The sequence below is a fragment of the Saccopteryx bilineata genome, chromosome 4 (assembly GCF_036850765.1).
Source record: "Saccopteryx bilineata isolate mSacBil1 chromosome 4, mSacBil1_pri_phased_curated, whole genome shotgun sequence".
Classification (NCBI taxonomy): Eukaryota; Metazoa; Chordata; class Mammalia; order Chiroptera; family Emballonuridae; genus Saccopteryx; species Saccopteryx bilineata.
Window position 1 is genome coordinate 180494986 of NC_089493.1, and position 20185 is coordinate 180515170.

The 20185-nt window shown below is 45.6% G+C and overlaps 1 protein-coding gene across 1 annotated transcript; it reads right to left on the reverse strand.

Annotated features, from left to right (window-relative positions):
• Positions 1-14427: 14427 nt before the first annotated feature.
• LOC136335609 (coiled-coil domain-containing protein 121-like) lies at positions 14428-15276 on the reverse strand. The gene has a single exon (XM_066276792.1). The coding sequence runs from the start codon at positions 15274-15276 to the stop codon at positions 14428-14430; it is 849 nt and encodes a 282-aa protein (XP_066132889.1).
• Between the last annotated feature and the right edge of the window lie 4909 nt (positions 15277-20185).

Consider the following 20185-nt stretch of genomic DNA (forward strand, 5'->3'; position numbering starts at 1 on the left):
GGGGTCAGATAGACAAGTGGAACAGCAAAAGGGCAGTTTGGAAGATCTGGTGAATTCACGTATCTATCGGTTGACACTTCAGATGGAGCACAGACCCTGTTAACAGACGCTCAGTTGATCACCGTCGCCGGAAAGCTGGGTAAGGAGTGGATATGAATTGCCATTGCCAACCTGGAGTTGGAAGTCAGCGATATCGATGCTATCTGGGAGAAGGAAGACGACATCGTAATTTCTAAGTTTAGGATGCTGAAGAGGTGGCAAGAAAAGAATCAGAGCAATGCTATAGCCCAGAATTTGTATAACTGCTTGAAAAACGTCTCAATTGAAGTCCAGTATGGGCTGGAAGGTTTCTTATAGGCAATGTGAAATTTGGAAGATGAATTGAAAAAGGAAGCCTCAGGAACTTTTATCTGCAAAACACCATTTCAGCCAGTCACTGGATATAGACTTGATGAGACCTTGAACTTCACAGTCTCTAAAAGCGGTGGTCTGCAGGCAGCCCCTCCCTAGCTCACACTATCCAGGGGCAAAGACAATGTAACATTTTGGAAAGCTTGAGGAAGAAAACACCTCTATAATATCATGACTTTTTTTTCTTTTTTGGCACATCCTGCTTGCACCACCCCTCTGCCCGCTCCCCAACGGGTATAATTACAAAGGGTGCTTTGTAGATGAGATATATTGTAATTTTCTTTTTGGAGTCTGTGGACTATGAAATTCCTATCAAGTCTTTGAAACATTTTTTTAGCAATTACATGATACTGTACTTGAACTTGCACCAATTCAGTTTAGCTTTTATCACATTGACATTAATAATGAGAGGTTCTCATTCTTTTAGATCCCACATGGACAGACCCGTGGTCCTGGGTGCAATGTATTTTTTATGTGGGATATAATCTGTCATTACTAAGCTGTCTGGCGAGTGGTCTGTTAACCCATTAAACCCAATCAGGTTACCTGGTCCTAGAGTGGTTAGAAAGGAATGGAGTCCTCTCCCCATCAGTGTTGATCAGCACACTCAGAGGGATCTCCTCACCTTACTGGTTGTTAGAGTTGCAGCAGTTTTCATCAGCCTTCTGAAATCACTGGGCTAAACACTATATTTTATGATTTTCACACTGGTGTCATTTATTTTCTGGAGGGGGAAATCCACTGAGATAGCCTTAGCAGGACCAAGGGAAAACTGTCATCTCTTCTTGAAGAAGACTTGCCCTAAGAGTAGTAATGGGTCACATTGGCTCTCGATAATTGGTGAAGTGTCATGGGGAGGGGGGTATGTATGTATAGATAGTCACTCTCCCAGAATCATGCATGTGGTGATTAACATTTTGGATAGTTTTGTTAATTTATTTAAAGACACTATAAATTATCTTATATCTATTAGTCTTCCTGTCTACATTAGCTGGAGAGTAAAATAAATCTCAATTAATTAATCAGAGAAACACACTTTAACTACTGTTTTGCCTGTGAAGAACAAATTTACCTTATAGGGAATAACATTTTTAATTGTCAGGGATCCTGAGGAATTCAAATCTGTGTCACGTTAATGAGATTGTTTTTTTTAATTGTACTATATTTTAGGAAATACATGGAGCTTTAACATTCAGAAGTGTAAACTACTTAAAGGACTTGAATGTTTATTTTTTGTAAGTTGTTTTTCTAAGAAAAGCATAATTTCAGAGGTGCCTTTGTATATAAGCTGTTTTGCTAACAAGTTTCAAACTTTTTTCATGCTATGGATGAAGGGAAGGAAAATAAATCTGCATTTGTATAGTGAAAATAAATAAAATAAAAAGAAAAGCATGCAGTGTTGATAGAAAAGTATTGATAGAAAACAGTGTTGAGGGGGCTCTGTCCAAGTCAGACTGGGCGATTACAGAAGGCTCTACAAGGAAGTTCTGTTTAGCTGACCTGAAGGAACAGAAGCAAAAGAAGAACAATCCATGGTGAGGTCACCAGTGTGTACAAGCCCTGAGACAGGGTGGAGCTAAGTCCCAGGGGAAAAGATGCTCTATTGGCAGGAACACATTTTTGAAGGGAGTTGAGATGAAGTTCAAGAAATAGGGGCCAGAGCAGGCATGGCTTTAGACACATGGCACTAAGTTGGCCTTTTGTCCAAAACAAATGGCCACTACACATTTTAGTTGCATCGAAGGTGAACATATTCTAAAATCATCACTCTGGCGACTGTGGAAAGAGTTGGCTTGGGGGTGTCAGAGTAGAAGCGGGCAGATGAATGAGAACAGAGATGGGCTAATTGCAGTCTATGAGCCAAAACTGTTGCGCCATTTGTTTTATAAATAAAGTTTTATTGCAGCACTGTATGCTTCAAGTTTGGTTCATGTCCTACCCCCTCCATCAAGTTTTTCACAACTTGCACCTTACTCTTGTCTTTTTGAACTCCAGCCCTAAGTATCTTCTGTGTTAAATACTTTGGCCTCAGTTAGACCATGTATTTATGGTTTGGAATGACCAAAACATTTTTTCCCCACCATTATAGAAACAGCCTTCCCCACCTTGTCCCCTGAGCTCCAACGTGCCAATCAATCCTCTCGTCCAATGAGAGAACCCTGGATCCAAAGCCACTGCAGCTTTCTCAGGGTTAGAATGACAGAACCTCTCCCTCAGGGGCATCAGCTGGCGCAGTGAGAACGACTTGTCTTTGCTGCGATGGTACTAGTAGGCACCGACTCTGAGATTACCGACACCCGTCACCCGTGCTCATTCAGAGGCACAGCACCCACCTTCAGCAAGGTGAGGAGCGATGCAGACAGAAGCCGAGCCCTGCCTGTCACACCTCCTCTCTTCCCTACTAATTACAGAAGACAATAAATCCTTATGGCTTAAGCTGATTGACTTTCTGCCATTTACAACTGGAATCGTGACTCATACAACAGCCTTCATCACCTGGGCAACTATCCCTGCCAAAGGGAGACCAAGTCAGAGCCTCCTCAGGGCCTTTCACACCGCTGGTGCACGGGGTGGGGTGCTGGCTGGCTGGTGGACACAGAGGCCCCTGACGCTGGTTTTGGCTGGTAGGGCTTCCCCTACAAACAGACTTTGCGAAGAAGAAATACGGGTGGGTCTGGCACAAAGCCAACCCCCCCCCCCACCTTCCTCTGCTGGTGCGGCTGGCACGGCCAGTAGTTTGCCGAGTGATCAAGCTGAGTCCGTTCCTCTGTTCCCCTGCGTCCCCCACCTGGAAAATGAAGAAGTTGGCCTTTCTGAATGACCTTTTCCATCCCCTGCTTCCTAAACTTAGGTCTGTCCAATCCCTACAGAAAAAAAAAAGCGCATGTTAGCCCATCACTCTGGGCCAAGGTGACCGTTTTCACAGCGCATTATTGGATTTTGTTCTGACAAAGGTAATCTCTGAGCCACACACAGACAGGAACGGTTATTTGTACTGGGCTTGTCATCCACCCTGACTGGGGCGGCCCCCATGCACCAGACAAGGACAGGCTAAAGGGAAGGGGAACACTTTTCTATTGTGGTTTCTGCATCTCAGAAAATGGTTCAAGTACTTCTTGAAAAACACAATAAGGAAACATGAAAAGAAGATTTACAAATGTCATAGAGGCCAGTGTGACCTATAAGGAATTCTAAAGCTGGCTGAAAATGTTATTTTCTTGTTTTCTATATAAGAACCTTTAAAAAAAATAGATCTAAAAGTTCTCTGGCAACAATTCCTTTGGGTCTCACCTTGGCTCCATTTCTTATGAGCTCTGTTATTCATAGACTATCCATACTGGTCAAACTCTTCTCAGTGTCCTTCAGCTATGGCACTATTAGCATTTCAAATGAGATGATTTTTCTGTGGGCTTCAATGTCCCTTGCATTGAAGTACACAGAACTTTAATTTAACCACTAAATGTCAATCCACCATTCCTGTGACAAACAATTAAAAAATACACCAATGGTCCAGCAACTCCTCTACGGGGTACTTGAAAAATTTGAAAACACTCCTATGTGCTCCTATGTTCATTACAGCATTATTAACAATAGCCAAGACATGGAAACAACCTGAGTGTCTTTTAGAAGATGATTGGATAAATAAGATACAGTATATATACAATGAGATACTGTTTTCATAAAAAACGATATAATATTGCCATTTGCAACAATATGAATAAATCTTTAACATATTATAGTACATGAAATAAGTAGGAAAAGAACAAGAACTATATGATTTCACTCGTGTGTGGGATATAAAACAAAAAGTAACAACTAACAGAAAAACCAAAATCATAAACATGGGGGGGTGAGGTTGGAGGAGGAGGGTGAAGGGGGTCAAATATATGGTGACAGCAGGAGAGTGGACTTCAGGTGGCCAACCTACACTGGAGCATATGAATCTCGTAATTATGAAGTTGTATACCTGAAACTTACAAAGTGTTATTAACCACTATTATTCCCAAAAAATTATTTTTTTAATTATTTATTTATTCATTTTAGAGAGGAGAGAGAGAGAGAAAGGGGGGAGGAGCAGGAAGCATCAACTCCCATATGTGCCTTGACCAGACACGTGCAGAGTTTTGAACCAGCAACCTCAGCGTTCCAGGTCGATGCTTTATCCACTGTGCCACCACAGGTCAGGCCCCCAAAATTTAATTTTTAAAAATTTTCACCCAACTGAAAAAAGAATACCCCCATGTATTTCCAATAACCAAAGAAAAGCCAGTACTACTTTTTGTCACACTGTCATTTTATAAATAGGTCAATTGAGGCCCAGAGATGTGACATGATTTCCCAAGGTCATAGAAATAAGACAGGGATATGGATTGGATCTGCAGTAACATTATTTTGACATCCAATCCTAGTGATCTTTATACTATCTCAACCCATCTCTGATAGCTGTGGGTTTCAATCCCACAGCTGATATTGTTATAAAACTTAGAACCCAGTTATTAATACTAATACCAAAACCAACCATAAGCTCCCAACTATACTTGGATCGCACTTGATACCTTCTTCCAATGTAGTTGGCATGTTTTTTCGTATTCATTTCATCACTACCAGAAGGAGCTCATCGTATTTGCGTTTGTTAGTGGTCAAAGGGAAACCTATCAGAATCCAAAAGCCACGTTCTAATTCCTGTCCATTGGTGCTCAGGGAGCAGAAGTGAGCTGCTAGGATTATTCCCAGAAGGCAGAGGCCAAGAATTCTCAGCAACTCAGAAAGCTACTTTGTCCATAAGATCCTAGCGTTTCAGATATTTGGAGCACTGTTTAGTCAATGTTTTTGTCTTCTCGAGTCTCTCCTATGGAGTGCCTCTACACGTGGGCTGCAGTACTGAGAGGGGGATGTGTCCCAGTTTCCAGCAGCAATAAAGTATCATAGAGAAATCTGCTTGTCCCTTGCCCATTACAGCCTCCCATACCCCATCCCATTACTAACTCCCGGAGGGGGAGATAAACAGACAGGAAAAGAATGAAGCTACATTAGTCAATGGCAGTTATACTGCCCTGCCCTGCTACAATAAAGTCATGGAAAAATCTGCCTGCACAACACCTGTCTGGTACTGCTCTTCACGCTCACACACACCTGACCCATCATTATTGTACGAAGGTGGAAAAGGACCGAGCCCTCAGGACAGTGTTCTCGTGGTATTTTCAGAGCCATCCACGAGCCTCTCTGAATGCTTTTCTCCTCTGAGGTGTGCTTCAGGCAAACCCACATGATCAATCTGGGCGAGTGATGCCCAGACACTTTTTCAGAGTTTTGGTAGACCAGCAGGTACTGAGTCACATTTTAATAGCAACACTCTCTTCTAATCAGGAGAGGCTTTTGTCCTGCACAAGAATTTCAAAGACAGGAAATAGATTGAGTCGAAGTTTAATACAATGTGAAAAGAACAAAACTAAGGCCCAAAGTTTGGATATTGTTTTAGCCAGAAGCATTTAAAGCAGTAAATACAATTTCGTGGGTATGCCAATTTATAGCTAATGAGCATCAGGAGAAAGGAAACTATATGCATATATAATATATGTTACATATGCATATATATGCACATACCTCAAAGAAAAATATGGTAATGTGGAGAGTTTTTTTAATATTTTTAGCAGTGTTATTAGGAACTCATTAGGAGTCAATTACCATTTAATTTCTCCAAAATACCCAATTATGGTTTTGCTATCCAGGGATATCATTTTTCTAAGATTCCATCATATGATATAAGCTGCATAAAAATAAAAAATGTTGCCCTTTTTCCCCACCAAAAGAGGATCAATTGTGAGCTACGATGTTCAAACAGCCCCGTTTCTATTTTTTGACAATCATCTTCCAGGGGAACCAGGGAGACTAGCCTGACTCTATAAATGCTGGTGGCTAAGCCCAGGGTGCCCTCTTCATCCCCGCTCCCTTTGTAAAGCTGAGAGCTACCCAAAGCGTTTCTCCAAACCCATTATTCAACAAATATTTGTCACAAACAAGGAAAAGGCATACAGAAATATACTGTTAGCAAGGAAGGAAAGGAAGGAAGGAAGGGAGGGAGGGAGGGAGGGAGGGAGGGAGGGAGGGAGGGAGGGAGGGAGGGAGGGAGGGAGAAAGAAAAGAATCATTCATGACAGAGACAAAAAAAAAAAAAAAAAAGACACTAAAAATGCAATTATCTGGCATGCCTCAAAACTGGTCCTAACTATTTTAAGTTACTTGGCATATAAATATCAGTTATCTCTATGGCAGTGGGTCTCAACCTTTCTAATGTCGTGACCCCACAATAGAGTTCCTCGTGTTGTGGTGACCCCAAACCAAAAAATAATTTTGGTGGCTACTTCATAACTGTAATTTTGCTACAGTTATGATTCAGAATGTAAATACCTGATATGCATTATGTATTTTCCGATGGCTTTAGGCGACCCCGCCAGGGTCGCAACCCACAGGTTGAGAACCGCTGCTCTATGGGAAAATGTAAAACCCAAAGAGAAATGCCTAGAAATGACTGGGTTATGAATCTGGTATGATAGTTGCTCAAGTTACGCAGGAAAAGAAATGCCTAATTCCCTTCCCCACACCCCCAACTCGCCTTCAGATCTTTCCTATAAAGTATACTGGCAACGTACAACTTCCTGGTAGTGGGGAAACAAAACAAAAACAAAAACCCAAAACTTGGAAGTGAATCAAAATAACTACATCAGACAAAAATCAATAAAACCGATCTTCAACTCAATTATCTCCCCTCAGAGGATGCAGAGTTCTCATGACGAGGTATTTGTACCTACACAACTGGTGTGTTTGCTTTCCTTGAACAGACAGGCACCTCTCAGCCCATGCCACTGTTTCTGCCCTCTCCCAAGGCCTCGCCTCCACCCTCAGGAGGCAGTAATCAGCAGATTATCGGGAGAAGGCTAATGCCTTGCTGGACGCTGCAGATGGGTAAACTGTAGATGACTATATTTTGAAAATGCTATCCAGAATGTGGACAGGAGTTTTCCAAGCTTAAGTGAATAAACTTCAGTTAAGCATCAATAGTCTTGGCTAATACAAGAGAATTTCCAATCCTTTGCACCAAATAATTATAATCCCCAAAAGTAGAACACCCTTTGTGTATTCCTTTGAGACCGACTTGAGCTTGTTAAGTAGTCCAGATGAAGCATACCTTGTGCCCTGGATTTATACAAGTGGGATCCTTGTTTAAATAAACAACGAGAGCAGAGCAGAAGATAGGAAGAGTGGTCATCAGAAATGCTGTGGACAAAAAGGCAAAAAACTAACAAAGAGTCTCCCCTTAATCAGGCTCTTCTAAGCCCTTTCCAACTTGGCCTCATCCTGGGGTCTGGTTTTCAAGAGCAGAAAGCTTGTTAAGTCAGTATCTGATCATCTTCCACATCTAATCAAACTCTTAATCCTCCACCATTTCCCAGGTGATATCAGATCACTCTGGGCTGCCTTCAGCAAGAATTCTGTTCAGTTGATTGATCCAGAAATCACCCTTGATCCCTGATGCTTCTGATTAGTCATTTCCCATCCACACACACCCCCACCCCCTGTTCCTTGGCCTAAATCCCCACCCGTCCGTGTTGTATTTGAAATTGAGCCCAGTTCTAGCCTGAGGTCTCTATTCCCCTATTACAATAGTTACTTAATAATTTTTTTCTTTATCCTTTTCACTACTGTCCAGCTCTGGTTTGCTTTGAGAAATCACATTAAGTGTAACAAATAAGAAAAAGTGTTCACAGAAGGGTGTTTCTTGGATGGATTGCATGTATATGAACACCTCTTGTCTTTTTATGGTTTTTGTTTTAAATTGTTAGCTCAAAATTTCTTTCTCTTCTAACTTGTCCTTTCCCACAGAAGTGTGAGATGGCTGCAGGAATTCAGAGTTCCCTACGGTTCCCGTGCACCATATTTACACAGGGAGTCTCAATATAAAATAGTAAGACCATACCAGGTAACTGATTTACAAAGAAACTTTCAATGTGGTCAGTGTTCCTAGACCCTAATTGCCTCAACTCTTCCCAACAGAGTCTTCCTCCATGATCGGCGAAGTTCAGAACATTGTACTCTATTATTTTCTCTCAGTCATCTTAGCAAGGGCTGATAGAGTAGAAATAAGCACTTAGAAAGTTTAACTATATCTAGAAGAGGAAAAAATTCTAATGATATAGGAAATGCAATGAGCCCAGAAAATGCCAGTACCCATATCTTCTGGTCTACTCACGTCAGGGGCAGCCTGACCAGGCAGTGGCACAGTGGACAGAGCATTGGACTGTGATATGGAGGACCCAGGTTCGAGACCCCGAGGTTGCCAGCTTGAGTGCAGGCTCATCTGGTTTGAGCAAGGCTCACCAGCTTGGACCCAAGGTCACTGGCTCAAGCAAGGGGTCACTCAGTCTGCTGTGGCCCCCCTGGTCAGGGCACATATGAGAAATCAATCAATGAACAACTAAGGAACCGCAATGAAGAATTGATGTTTCTCATCTCTTCTCCCTTCCTGTCTGTCTGTTCCTCTCTCTGACTCTGTCTCTGCCACAAAAAAATAATAAATAAATGAAGTCGGGGGAATGTTTTTGAAATGTCTTGTAGGAGGAGAAAGCAGTGAAATAAACTAGAAAGGCAGCGAGATGGGGACCCGGATTCTAGCCTCCTTTCCGACCAGTCTGGATGAGTAGTGGCAATCGTGGGAAACAGTAAGAGCAACAGCTGAACAGGAAGGGGAGGGTGGAGGGTGGACGGACAGCCCGCAGAACATATTAGTCATCTGGGTAAGGAATAGTGGTGGCATCACCTGGCCAAGGTGAATCATTGAAGCCTGTGAAGAAAGGCAGGGCTTTGATTGCAGCTGTGCTGTAGAAAGTTCCCCAGAAGCACTTCTTGACAATTCCACGGAAAACACCGTGGGCAGAGAAACCAGCTGGGAGGCCACGGGGAGAGCACAGACAGGAGATAATGAGGGGCTGAAGCAGCCAGGCAGTAGGGATGTGAGATGACGGATACGGGGCAGCCCTGGAAGGAGAGGCAAGACGACGGGATGCGCTGTTTGGAACATGCGGCTTCCAGGAATGGCATTTGGAACTGTGCTGTTTGGAACAGTAGGATGTGAGGGCCAAGATGGGTAACAAGCTTTCCGAAATACAGAGAATCAGAAGCAGCTAAAATTCAGTCAGTCTCTGCCAGGCTCCAAGCCCCTGTAACTACAGATGAGGGATTGGAACAGCAGATCCCTGCACACGAGCAAACATATGCAACCTGCTGCAAAACACACTGCCAAGCACAAACGGCTCTTCGGGGCAACCCTGCTCAGTCAGCCAGCTCTGGAAATGGTGTTACCCAATTCTCAGCCCCCTCACTTAGCAGACTCTTTCCCCTTGTACTGGGTTGCTTAGTGACAGCGCCTGGCTAGTTGCTAGGTTAATCAGTAACCTCAGGTCTCTCCCCCTCAGTGAAGGTATCCTTAGCTCATGAATGATGCCACTGAAGGGGGGGAGGGGGGGAGAAGCTTCCCCTGAGCCAAGGGTGTTTGTTTCTGCCGTTCCTTCCCTCCCTCTCAGCCCAGCTCTGAGAAGTCTGGGGGTTCGTGCCTCTCCCTTGACAACAGCCTTCCTGGCCCCTAATTTGGAAGAAATGTCCCCCTCCCAGCCAGGATTTCTAGAAGACTCCGGTAGACTCCAAAGTTCAGGCCTAACTAGCTTTCATGCAGACTGTGATTTCACTGAGCTTCTGGGAACCGTGAGCTTTGGCCCCTTCCTCCCACTTGGCTACGGAAACTACAAGAAAGACCCCGAAAAGTCCACCAGTAGTGATTGGTTAATAAATGATGGATTCTCCAGGCAGCCAAGCAACTTTCAACAGGTGAAAACCAACAAAGCTTCACGACAAACAGAGGTGGATGAAGGTCGGTTGAGGCCCCAGGCACAGAAGAAAATACTGGGCCCCTTAAAAAGAGAGAGACAGGGAAAATAAAAATACATGTTAACCATATTTTTAAATAAATAAAAAATATTATGTACTATTCATGTTAGAATTGTACATATGAAACCAAACTTGGTGTCACTAGAAAAAAATGTAAAGTTGGGGTTTTGTGGGGCCCAGGATGCCCGCCGGGTGCGCCCGCCATGGAATCCACCTCTGAGGATGAATGATGATATGGAGCAATTTCTACACTTTCAGTTACGTGAAGAAGAAAGCTGCAGAAGAGTGTGTGCAGCCACCATCTGGACCAGGAAAGGGGGTTCTCAGTGCTGGTATTTGTCCCAAAGAGCTCCAGTTGGACACTTCCTGTGTTATACCAGGTCAGTCTCAGAGAGCAGTGCCCACAGGTTTGCCCCCTTGACATTAGCTGGGGCAAAGAAACTTAACAATGAAATTATTCTAGTCACTTCTTCTATCCTATGGAAATTGGTACGAACTAGTTTTCTGCTAACGTCTTGTTACTAGGATACCATTTTTCCAATTAGTCACAAAGAGCAGAGATTATTAACCTGCAGATTTTATTCCAGTGGGACTGTTCAAAATCGCACTTCCTGCCAGCCACAGAGGTTAAGTAATAAATTATGAATGGCACAGCGATAATAAAATTCTCAGAATGAAACTCTGTTAGCTCCAAATAGGTTTCCTTGGTGAGGGGAAAGGACCAAGAAGTGCTATTAATAGTGTGAAGGTCTGATGTACTCAATTTGATTTACAGAGCAACGAGGAAGCCCCCTAGACCCTCTGAAAAGTTTCCCTAGTTCCAGTCAACAAGCAGCGACAAGCCACAGAGTCTGGGAGATTTCAGAATTAAATCCAGTAGCAGCGGGGCCTGCTGCCAAATTCCCTTACCTGGAACTTCTTCAGAACTTCCACCCAAATGAGACCTGTTACCCAGCTCTAACCCGAGCAGCTTCCTCTGTGCAGAAAGGGACTCTGCAGCAATGGTGGCCAGCCTCATTCTCCTTATAAAGGGTTCACAAGGATCCCTGAGGCCCTGGCCCAGGTGAGTCGGCCAGGTGCAGATCATTGAGGGGCAGACGGCGGGGCAGCCAGGCCTAGGAGTCGCTGGAGGCCGCACCTGGGCTCTGGCTGCAGCACCCTGCACACCAGTAAGCTGTATACGAGCAGTAGCCACAGATGGGGAGGGGTGTCAGAAATGCAGAATCACAGGCCCCGCCCTGACCCACAGCCTCTGCATTGGAACAGGACCCCCAGGTGACTCATCTGCACTAGGGTCTGAGTAGCGCTAATGTTGTCAGCGCTAATGAGAAACACGTGCTGTGGAATGCAAAACAGCAGAGAAGACGAGCCCCTCCCTTTCCAGCCTGGCCTTGCAAACCGTTCACCATGTATTATCTTCTCAATCCGTGCCTGACGCTGATGGTTTGGGACGACCGCCCCTCCTGCAGAGCAGCGTGCTGTCCCCAGCTCACCCCGCGCCACGTGGCCCAAGGTGCAGGAAGGCTGCAATGGAGGCTCTGCTCCAGGTTGAATCACTAATCAGCCTGATGTCAGGCAAGTTCTCTGCCCTTTCTGCATCTCACTCTCCCCGTGTGTGACATGAATGCTTCAGAAGCGGACCATCATCAAAGCCCCCACCTGGGCAGTGACAGCCTACACTTCCATCAATGAGAACAGGATCCACTAAGAGGTCTCCAGATCACAGATACAAATGCCCTCCAATTTCTCCCCTTCATTGACCACTGGGTTACACACAGCCCTCTTGTCGGAGCCTCTGCTGAGCTTTGTGACTTCTGTGGTTGTACTCACCAGCCCTGCACTCGGCTGGAAGCCCTCACCTTTACCTGGTCCAGCTGGCCTGCTTTTCCTGGACTTTGCTTCAGGGAGACCTCGTAGTTAACCCTAAAGACACCGATGTTTGGAAGTCTAAGGGTCAGTCAGGATATCAGGCTCCTTCCCAGAAAGGACAACACACACACACACATACACACACACACGCGTGCGTGCGCACACACATATGCACACACATGCATGCGCACACACACGCACACACATTCAAGAAGATGAATAGTTTAGCTTCCTTGGTTTTGTCATGTAGCAATAACCACCTAACTTTGCCAAACCCACGGGGCTATACACACAGCGGATTACTCTTGACATAGACTCGAAGGGTAAACAGTCTCCTTGAAGATTAAGGACCCCTAATTATATGTAAATGTCCCCATTAAAATACCCTGAACCATTTTCTTTTAGTCTCTGCACACTCCCATTATTAAGAAAACCAATGGCAGTCTTTACCATTCCACCTGCTCTCTAGAACGTTCCCTCAGCTTATGAGACGCGAATCTGCCCTCCAGTCACACTAGCTCCCGGGATTGGTTCTTCCTTGTAAAGCCCCACAGCCCCCTCCGCTTCTTCAGGGCAGCCTTCCAAGCATCCCCAGTTCCTCCTAAGAGATGGGCGCACATCTCACTAGTGCGGCCACACCCCTTTAAAGAGCAGCCCCTGGGCTGGAAAGCCTTGCTGCATGCTCTGGACCTGGGAGAGAACAGAACTCTCATGGCTGTTCTTTGGGTCCCTTCTTTGAGAAGGACATAAAGGAGAGCACCGTGGGGCAGGATGACTTACTGAGATAGTATATGTTCTTCCTCCTGGTTGGCTTACCCACCCAGACCAGGTCCTCTGTGCCCCCATACTTCTGGGAGGTTTGTGTTGCAAACTTGAGCAGAAGTTGTCCTCGGAACATCCTTGACTTTTGAGTCCCAGGATCTTGTACTCCTTAGAAAACTTGGTGGGAGGCAATAACAGGAAGAGCTGAGACAGTGGGGTGCATTTGAAGCAGAAAGGTAGAAGAAGCAAGAATTAAAAAGAGGCGATGCCTCAAGAATAAGAAGGAAATAAAGATCATCCATGAGAATAGTGGAGACCTTTGCCTACGTGGGGCTTGAGAGGTGTGGCCAGGTCTTGGGGACCGGACTCTGGTCTTTGGGGATTACACCTAGCTAAACAAACACTCCTGGGTCCAAGCTTGTTTCTGCACAAAAGCCACTGAGATGTGTCTTCCAGAGACCCTCCCCCTGCCCCAAGCTTGGTAATGGTGACTCCAGTGGGTGCCAGGATGCACTGAAAATACAGGAACCTTTCCCTACAACTCAGGGCCTCAAACTAGGATGTGATTCTTGTGAAAGGGAGGGGAGCCTCCAAAAACGACTGACAGTTACTTTCCTAAAGCCCACCAGGTTGTAAATATAGAGTGTGACTTAGAGAAAATAAAACACTTGGATTATTTTTGCACTTGCATTTATTGCTTAAATTTCATTTCCAGTATAACCGTATGAAGTATTATGAAAGGACTCAAAAGATAGATTTCTTGCCTCAAATGAAAGTGCTATCTAATCTAGAGATAATACTTTGATTTCTCTTGGTAATGAAAGAAATTGTAGCCCAGCATAAAGTGATGTGACCCCTTGTCATGTTGTTTAATCTGTGTCTTACTGTCACTAGAATATATATTCTCCCTCACGAGCAAGAAATAGAAGCAGCTACCTGGTAACTGGCACAAACTTGGGGGAAAAAAATCTTAAAAACACTTTGCCTTTGTGTTTTGAGTTGGCCAAAAGGAATGAGGATAAACTGATGCTGTCTGATCACAGAACAGAAAGCACCGCACAAAGGCGATCTGAGATGCTATCCGTAATAGGTGCTTTTCCTATACAGAAATCTGCTTCGGCAAGATGAAATAAATCACACAGTGTTCTCCTTTCACTTCCTCAGGGTGGTTTTCCCCACCTGGTTTCATGTGTGAGTGCTTGGCAAATGGTGTCAGGTTATCTGGAGGTTTGAGGAACATCCTGTTTACTAACAAGGGCTAATTAAAGGAAGCTAGTCACACAAAGATGTAGCAGTTGGACTGGGGGGAAAAAGGCCCTAACTTCGCACTAATATGTCACGATGACTATGTAACAGGAGCTATGAGATCTAGTGCCTTCCTAACTACATCTGGGCAGCACCTAAGAATATAGTTGCCAGGCCTGCTGCAGCACCGCACTGCAGAAATTATGTACTGTGGGTGGATTCGGTGGCTATGGAAGAATTTCTTCTGGTCCTTGGAGCACCTTGTTGCTGTGGTTCTTGCCTCTCTGGCAACAGGCACTTCGTGGAGTACTGATGCTGCTGCAGATCCTGCTTCTGAAGTTTTAACCAGCTATGGAGGGTGGTCCCCTTCCGGCGCTGCCGCAGCTGCTGCACCACCACGTCATGTAGATCCTGGTCCTGTAGATCCTGGCCCTCTGCTCCGAGGCGGCGCAACTGCGAAGCACACTTCTCTGCCGCCACCTCCAAAGCCTGGACCCTCCTTCTCAGCTTTTCTTCTCTCTTTCCCAGCATGCCGCTCGCGGCTGGCTCACACAGTTGCTGCTCCAGCGATGCTTTTGCCTGGAGGTACCGGGCCTGGGCCTTCGCCGCTGTCTGGGCCCGGGCGTGCCGCAGCGCCTCCTGTACTGTCTGCAGCTCTCTGTAATCCGTCTCCTCCTCCACCACCGGGGAGCTGTCCCTCGCTGCCTCTGACTGCTGCTTCGGATCGGAGTCCAGCTTCTCCTTCGCCAGGAGCTGCGTGGCTCTCGGCTCGGAAGGTTGCCTCGCAGACTTGGAGGCTGACTCCTGTCCCCTCTGCAGGGTCTCGGCACCCGCTTGCGCGCAGCTGTCCCACTGGCGCTCGATCTCGCGTCTGGACTCCTTAGTTGTGTCCACCAGGTTGGCCAGCGTGACCTTGATCTCCGCCTGCACGGGTAGCTGTTCGTTGAGTAGCAGCTCGGCTTCCTCCCTTACCACTTTTTGCTGGATTTGAGTTTCTTTCAGCTCGTGGTCCAGCTTCATCACTTCCACGGTCTTTTTTATGAGCCCCATCACTACATTCGTTGGCTTCTCTGGCTTCAAAAAATTACTTATTAAACGAAAATACGATGTAGGGGGAATACTGGAGTCCTCCCTTGCGGCAAGGATTCCTGGTTCCTGGGATCTGAGCTCAGCACTCGTTTCCACCGTCCAGAACCCCCGCGTGTCCCAGGTCACCTGGGTACTGCCCAGGGTGGCCTTGAGCGGCATCGTGGTCTTGGATGGTGTTTCGGAACGAGGTGCCGCCAGGGTCCTGGATGGCGTTCCCAGCCTTTGTGGCACCGTGATTCCGGGGGCCTTGAGCGGCATCGTGGTCTTGGATGGTGTTTCGGAACGAGGTGCCGCCAGGGTCTTGGAGGGCGATCCCAGCCTTTGCGGCATTGCGTTTCCCGGTGGCTCTCGGAGCCTCGGGGTCATCGCCGATCTGGGCAGCTCTTTGGGCCTCAGTGGCATCGTGGTCCCAGGCAGCTCTCTGAGCGTCAGTGGCATCGCGGCCCTGGGTGGCCCTGCACTGGCCCTCTGTTCCCCGGGGCTTTGGTTTCTGTGCGGTGGGTACCACAAGTGGACTGGTCTTCTTTTCACTGCGGCGGGAGCCCTGCCCCGAGCCTCTCAAGTCACCAGGCTGTCCTGGGATTCGAGTGGGTGTCCCCAGGTCCGTTTCCTGCTTGCCCTCATCCCCGCCACCCACAGCCCTGCTCCTAGCACAGCAGGATCCCCACTACCATCTCGCGTGGCTCCCGGGCAGACTTCCGGGCAGCCCCCAGGCCAGGGCGGCACAGGAGGGTGCTCTGGGAACCTTTCCTCTCCCCCTTCACCTGGGTAAAGCCATTGGCCGTTTCTCTCTCACAGCTCGCGACGTGGAATTCGGAATGTAGACATTGCCCTAGTCGAGTCCACATGGCGACGGGGTGGGGGAGGGGGAGCCAGCTGAGCTCACAAAGGGGGCTTCAGCCCCAGTGGCCTGTTGGTTTTTCTTAAACAAAAATCTTAAATTCCTATGGTGACCAGAAAGAATAAAATTATGAGGTGGCCAGGACATTTTGTAGAAATAAGCAAAATAAAATAAACAAAAATAAATAAATAAAAATGTATGGAATCACAAAACACTCCAAATAGCCAAACAATCTTGGAGGGTGGGGGGCACAGTTATCTCACTGCCTGAATTCAAATTATATTACAGAGCTACTGTAATCAAAACAGCATGGTATTGGCAGAAAACAGACACACAGACCAATGGAACACAACTGAGAGCCCAGAAATAAACCGACACATTAATGGGCAATTAATTTTCTTTTTAAAAACTTATAGTTATTAACCAGCAACTGCAATAAATTTCATTTTAAAACAAGAAATGAGAAAAGTATAATCATGCAAGTCATGCTTCCAAAATATCATATCTACAAACTAACATTAAAAGTTAAACCACATAATTTGGTGACATTTGAATATTATTACCAACTAAAAATGGTCATTTTATATGTTTTAATATAAATACACATTTAGACAAGGGACAGATGCTAGAAGAGTTTTTGAGGAACCCAGGAGAACAGTCTAGATTTCTTTCACCAGATTGTTAGTTGAAATACAGACATGAAAGATCCTGTTGGACTATGGAATACTACTCAGCCATAAGAAATTATGACATTGGATCATTTACAGCAAAATGGTGGGATCTTGATAACATTATACGAAGTGAAATAAGTAAATCAGAAAAAACCAGGAACTGCATTATTCTATACGTAGGTGGGACATAAAAGTGAAACTAAGAGTGTGGTGGTTGGGGGGGGGCAAGGAGAAGGGGGAGGGGCACAAAGAAAACTAGATAGAAGGTGACAGAGGACAATCTGACTTTGGGTGATGGGTATGCAACATAATTGAACGACAAGATAACCTGGACTTGTTATCTTTGAATATATGTATCCTGATTTATTGATGTCGCCCCATTAAAAAAAAATAAAATTATTTAAACAAAAAGAAAGATCCTGCTGGTGAGAGTTGAGAAGTATTCCAAAAAAAAAATTTCAATTGAGTTTAAAGGTCTTATTGACTTTATTCAACAATTTATTAGGCAGGACCCACCCAGTCTAGCAGATAGAAAGTTCTACAGAGCTATATTAGGAAAGAGATTTTATAGGCAGAAGTGAACACTGGGGGTGGGGGAGTGGGGAGGAGGAAGGTTAGTTGTTGTAAAGTTACTTTTCTTACAGAAGATGACAAAGTTCTTTTAGAGAGATTGCCTAACACTGATCAGGAGATGCCTGATTGAGAAGGAGATTCCATTTGTGGAAGAGCTGAAACAGTAATTAAGTCATAGTTAGTGATATGAGGCTTAGTATGAATAACTCCATTTTGGGCCTGTGTCTTGGTTTTAATGGGAGAAAATGAGAAGCATTACAGAAAAGTCTTAAATTGCTTCAGGAAAAAACCCAATACAGAGTGAACAGACAGAAATCTGAATGGTAAGAATGTTGCTAGGTGGGTTTGGAAGAAAGTGGAGGACATGTTATTTAATTCTGGAGGAGTAGAAGCTTTGACATGCAGTCATACACTCAAGGAAACGGTGTCCCACAGCCATACGGAAACCAGAACTCGTACATGGTGAACTTGGACATTTAGGGGAAGACATTTCCAAGCAGTGTTGAAATTGCACCCTGATTTCTTCCTGCTTTTAATAAAATGTGAAAGGAAAAGACATAAAATGAATAAACCAGTGTTTAAATAAAGACAACCCACGCAGAGAGGAAAACATGCTAAAATTTGAAAATCATGCTGAAATCATGGTAGATAAGATCGATGTGTGGCTATACTAGCTTTTGTCCAAACCTTAGCAAGATTAAAAGATCAATGTTCAATCACAAGGGCTTAAGAGTATTTCTACAAGTTTTTCATTCAGACTAGAGGTCCTGTAAGACATTTATGAGCTTGTTCCTTAGCCATCTCAACAAAAGCCAAAAATAGAGAAAAATTATATCTAAAAGTTATTTTAATTTTGCTTTTGTCTAAAAAAGTGAGTGTCCATGAGATCTATGCCAGATAGACATTGTTCTTGAGAATTTTAAATTGGGAGAAAAAATGTTAGCTCAGCTTTGACTTAAAGAGACATTGAGGACATAAAAAAAATGTATAATGGACATGAAAATAACATTGGTTCAAAGCATCTAGATAAAAATACTCAGTTTCAAGAGAGAAGATGGCGCTGGAGTAGGTGAACGTACCAGCATCTACCTCCCAGAACCAATGTGGATTACAAACTAATTTTATGAACTATCAACTGGAAAAACCAACTTTGGACTAAACTAAAAGGACTCTTCAACCGAGGAATGCTGAAGAAGCCACCCAGAGACTGGTAGGAAAAGCAGAAACGCGGAGAGGGCTGCCCAGCTTCTCGGAGCGAACGGCAGCAGGGAGAGACTCGCGTGGCGGGAAGTGAGTTTAGCAGAGGGGAAAGGGCCCTGAGCCCCAGGAACAAAGCCCCAGCCTGCAGCCCCAGAGCCCAGAAGAAGCATAAGGACAGTATTTAGCTTGAAACAAGTCAGGATACTGTTTGTGAGAGAGTCTGATTTCTCAGACCCAGGATCCTTCTTAAAGGGACCACGCAGAACATCTCTCTCACAAACACTCACCCGGGGCTCCTGGAGACGGAGGGAGAGGGGAGAGAACCACAGTATCAGGAAGAGAGTGCAATCTAGGAGGCATAGGGAGAAACATTTTTGGGAGATAGCCACTCTAACCCCTGGGACGAGTCACTCCCCAAAGCTGAAGTGAATATTTCCCCCGGAAACAGCAATACCAGCAAAGGGAAGCAGGAGAGCAGCCAAACAAGCCCCCCCCCCCCCCGCGGCATTCAGAGCAGAGTCGCATAGAAGGAGGGAGCTTTCGGGTCTACGGTAGTGAGTCTTAGGGTCCGAGCTGCAACGCCCCCACCCACACGGCTGAGGGCGCACCGGAGAGCGGGCGGCAGTGGGAGACAAAAGCGCGGTTCTGCTGGCAGGGGCGGAAGCCGGCTGGCCACCAGTGGGCTCAGGTGTGAGCTCAATCTTGCCCGGCTAGGGAGAAGGGGGCGTGCAAAAGAGGCTAAGCTCAGCTGCCAGCAGCCTGTAATCCAGCCTCCGGGAGAAGGGCGGGAAACCCAGAAAGGGTAGAAACCAGCCCCGGAGCAAGGGCAGAGGAGCACATCCCTGCCCCACCCGTGCAACCCAGGCTTGCGGTCTGACTTGGTAGCAGGCTCCTCCCGCGGGGGTGGAGCCAAAAGCCCAGAAGAGGCAGAGTTCCGCTACGAAGCTGAACTTGGGCACGCAGCCTTTCCTGGTGGTAGAGCCAAGGCTAGCAGCTGTTCCTTGAGTGGGATCATCCTGCAAAGGCAGGGCGAAAGCTCGGAAACAGGCGGAGACCCGCAGCTGAGCAAAGGTGCTCGCCAGTGCCCTCAGGACCGAGCATAACATCACACACGGGGGCGGGGCAAAGGCCAAGGCCACCAACCCTTGTGCACCCGAGCACGTGATCAAAGCCACTCTCGTGAAGAGAAAATGCGGAGGCAGAGAAATACAACACAAATAAACCAAGAGAAATCCCCAGAAAAGGACCTAAGTGAATCAGATATAACCAAATTACCAGATGCAGAGTTTAAAATAACGATTGTTAGGATGCTCAAAGATATTAGAACCACCATAGATGGCCATTACGAAAACCTAAATAAAGAGATAACAAATATAAAAAAGGACATTGAAATAATAAAAAAGAATCAGACAGAAATGACAAATACAATATCTGAAATAAAGAATACAATGGAAGGAATTAAAAGCAGGATGGATGAAGCAGAGAATCGAATCAGTGAGTTAGAGGACACAATAAATAAAGGCACGGAAGCAGAGCAGAAAAAAGAAAAGAGACTCAAAAAGTCTGAGGAAACTCTAAGAGAGCT

What these genes read in the sequence shown, in the direction of transcription:
- LOC136335609 (XM_066276792.1), bottom strand. Translation starts at nt 15,276, where the DNA reads ATGGGGCTCATAAAAAAGACCGTGGAAGTGATGAAGCTGGACCACGAG.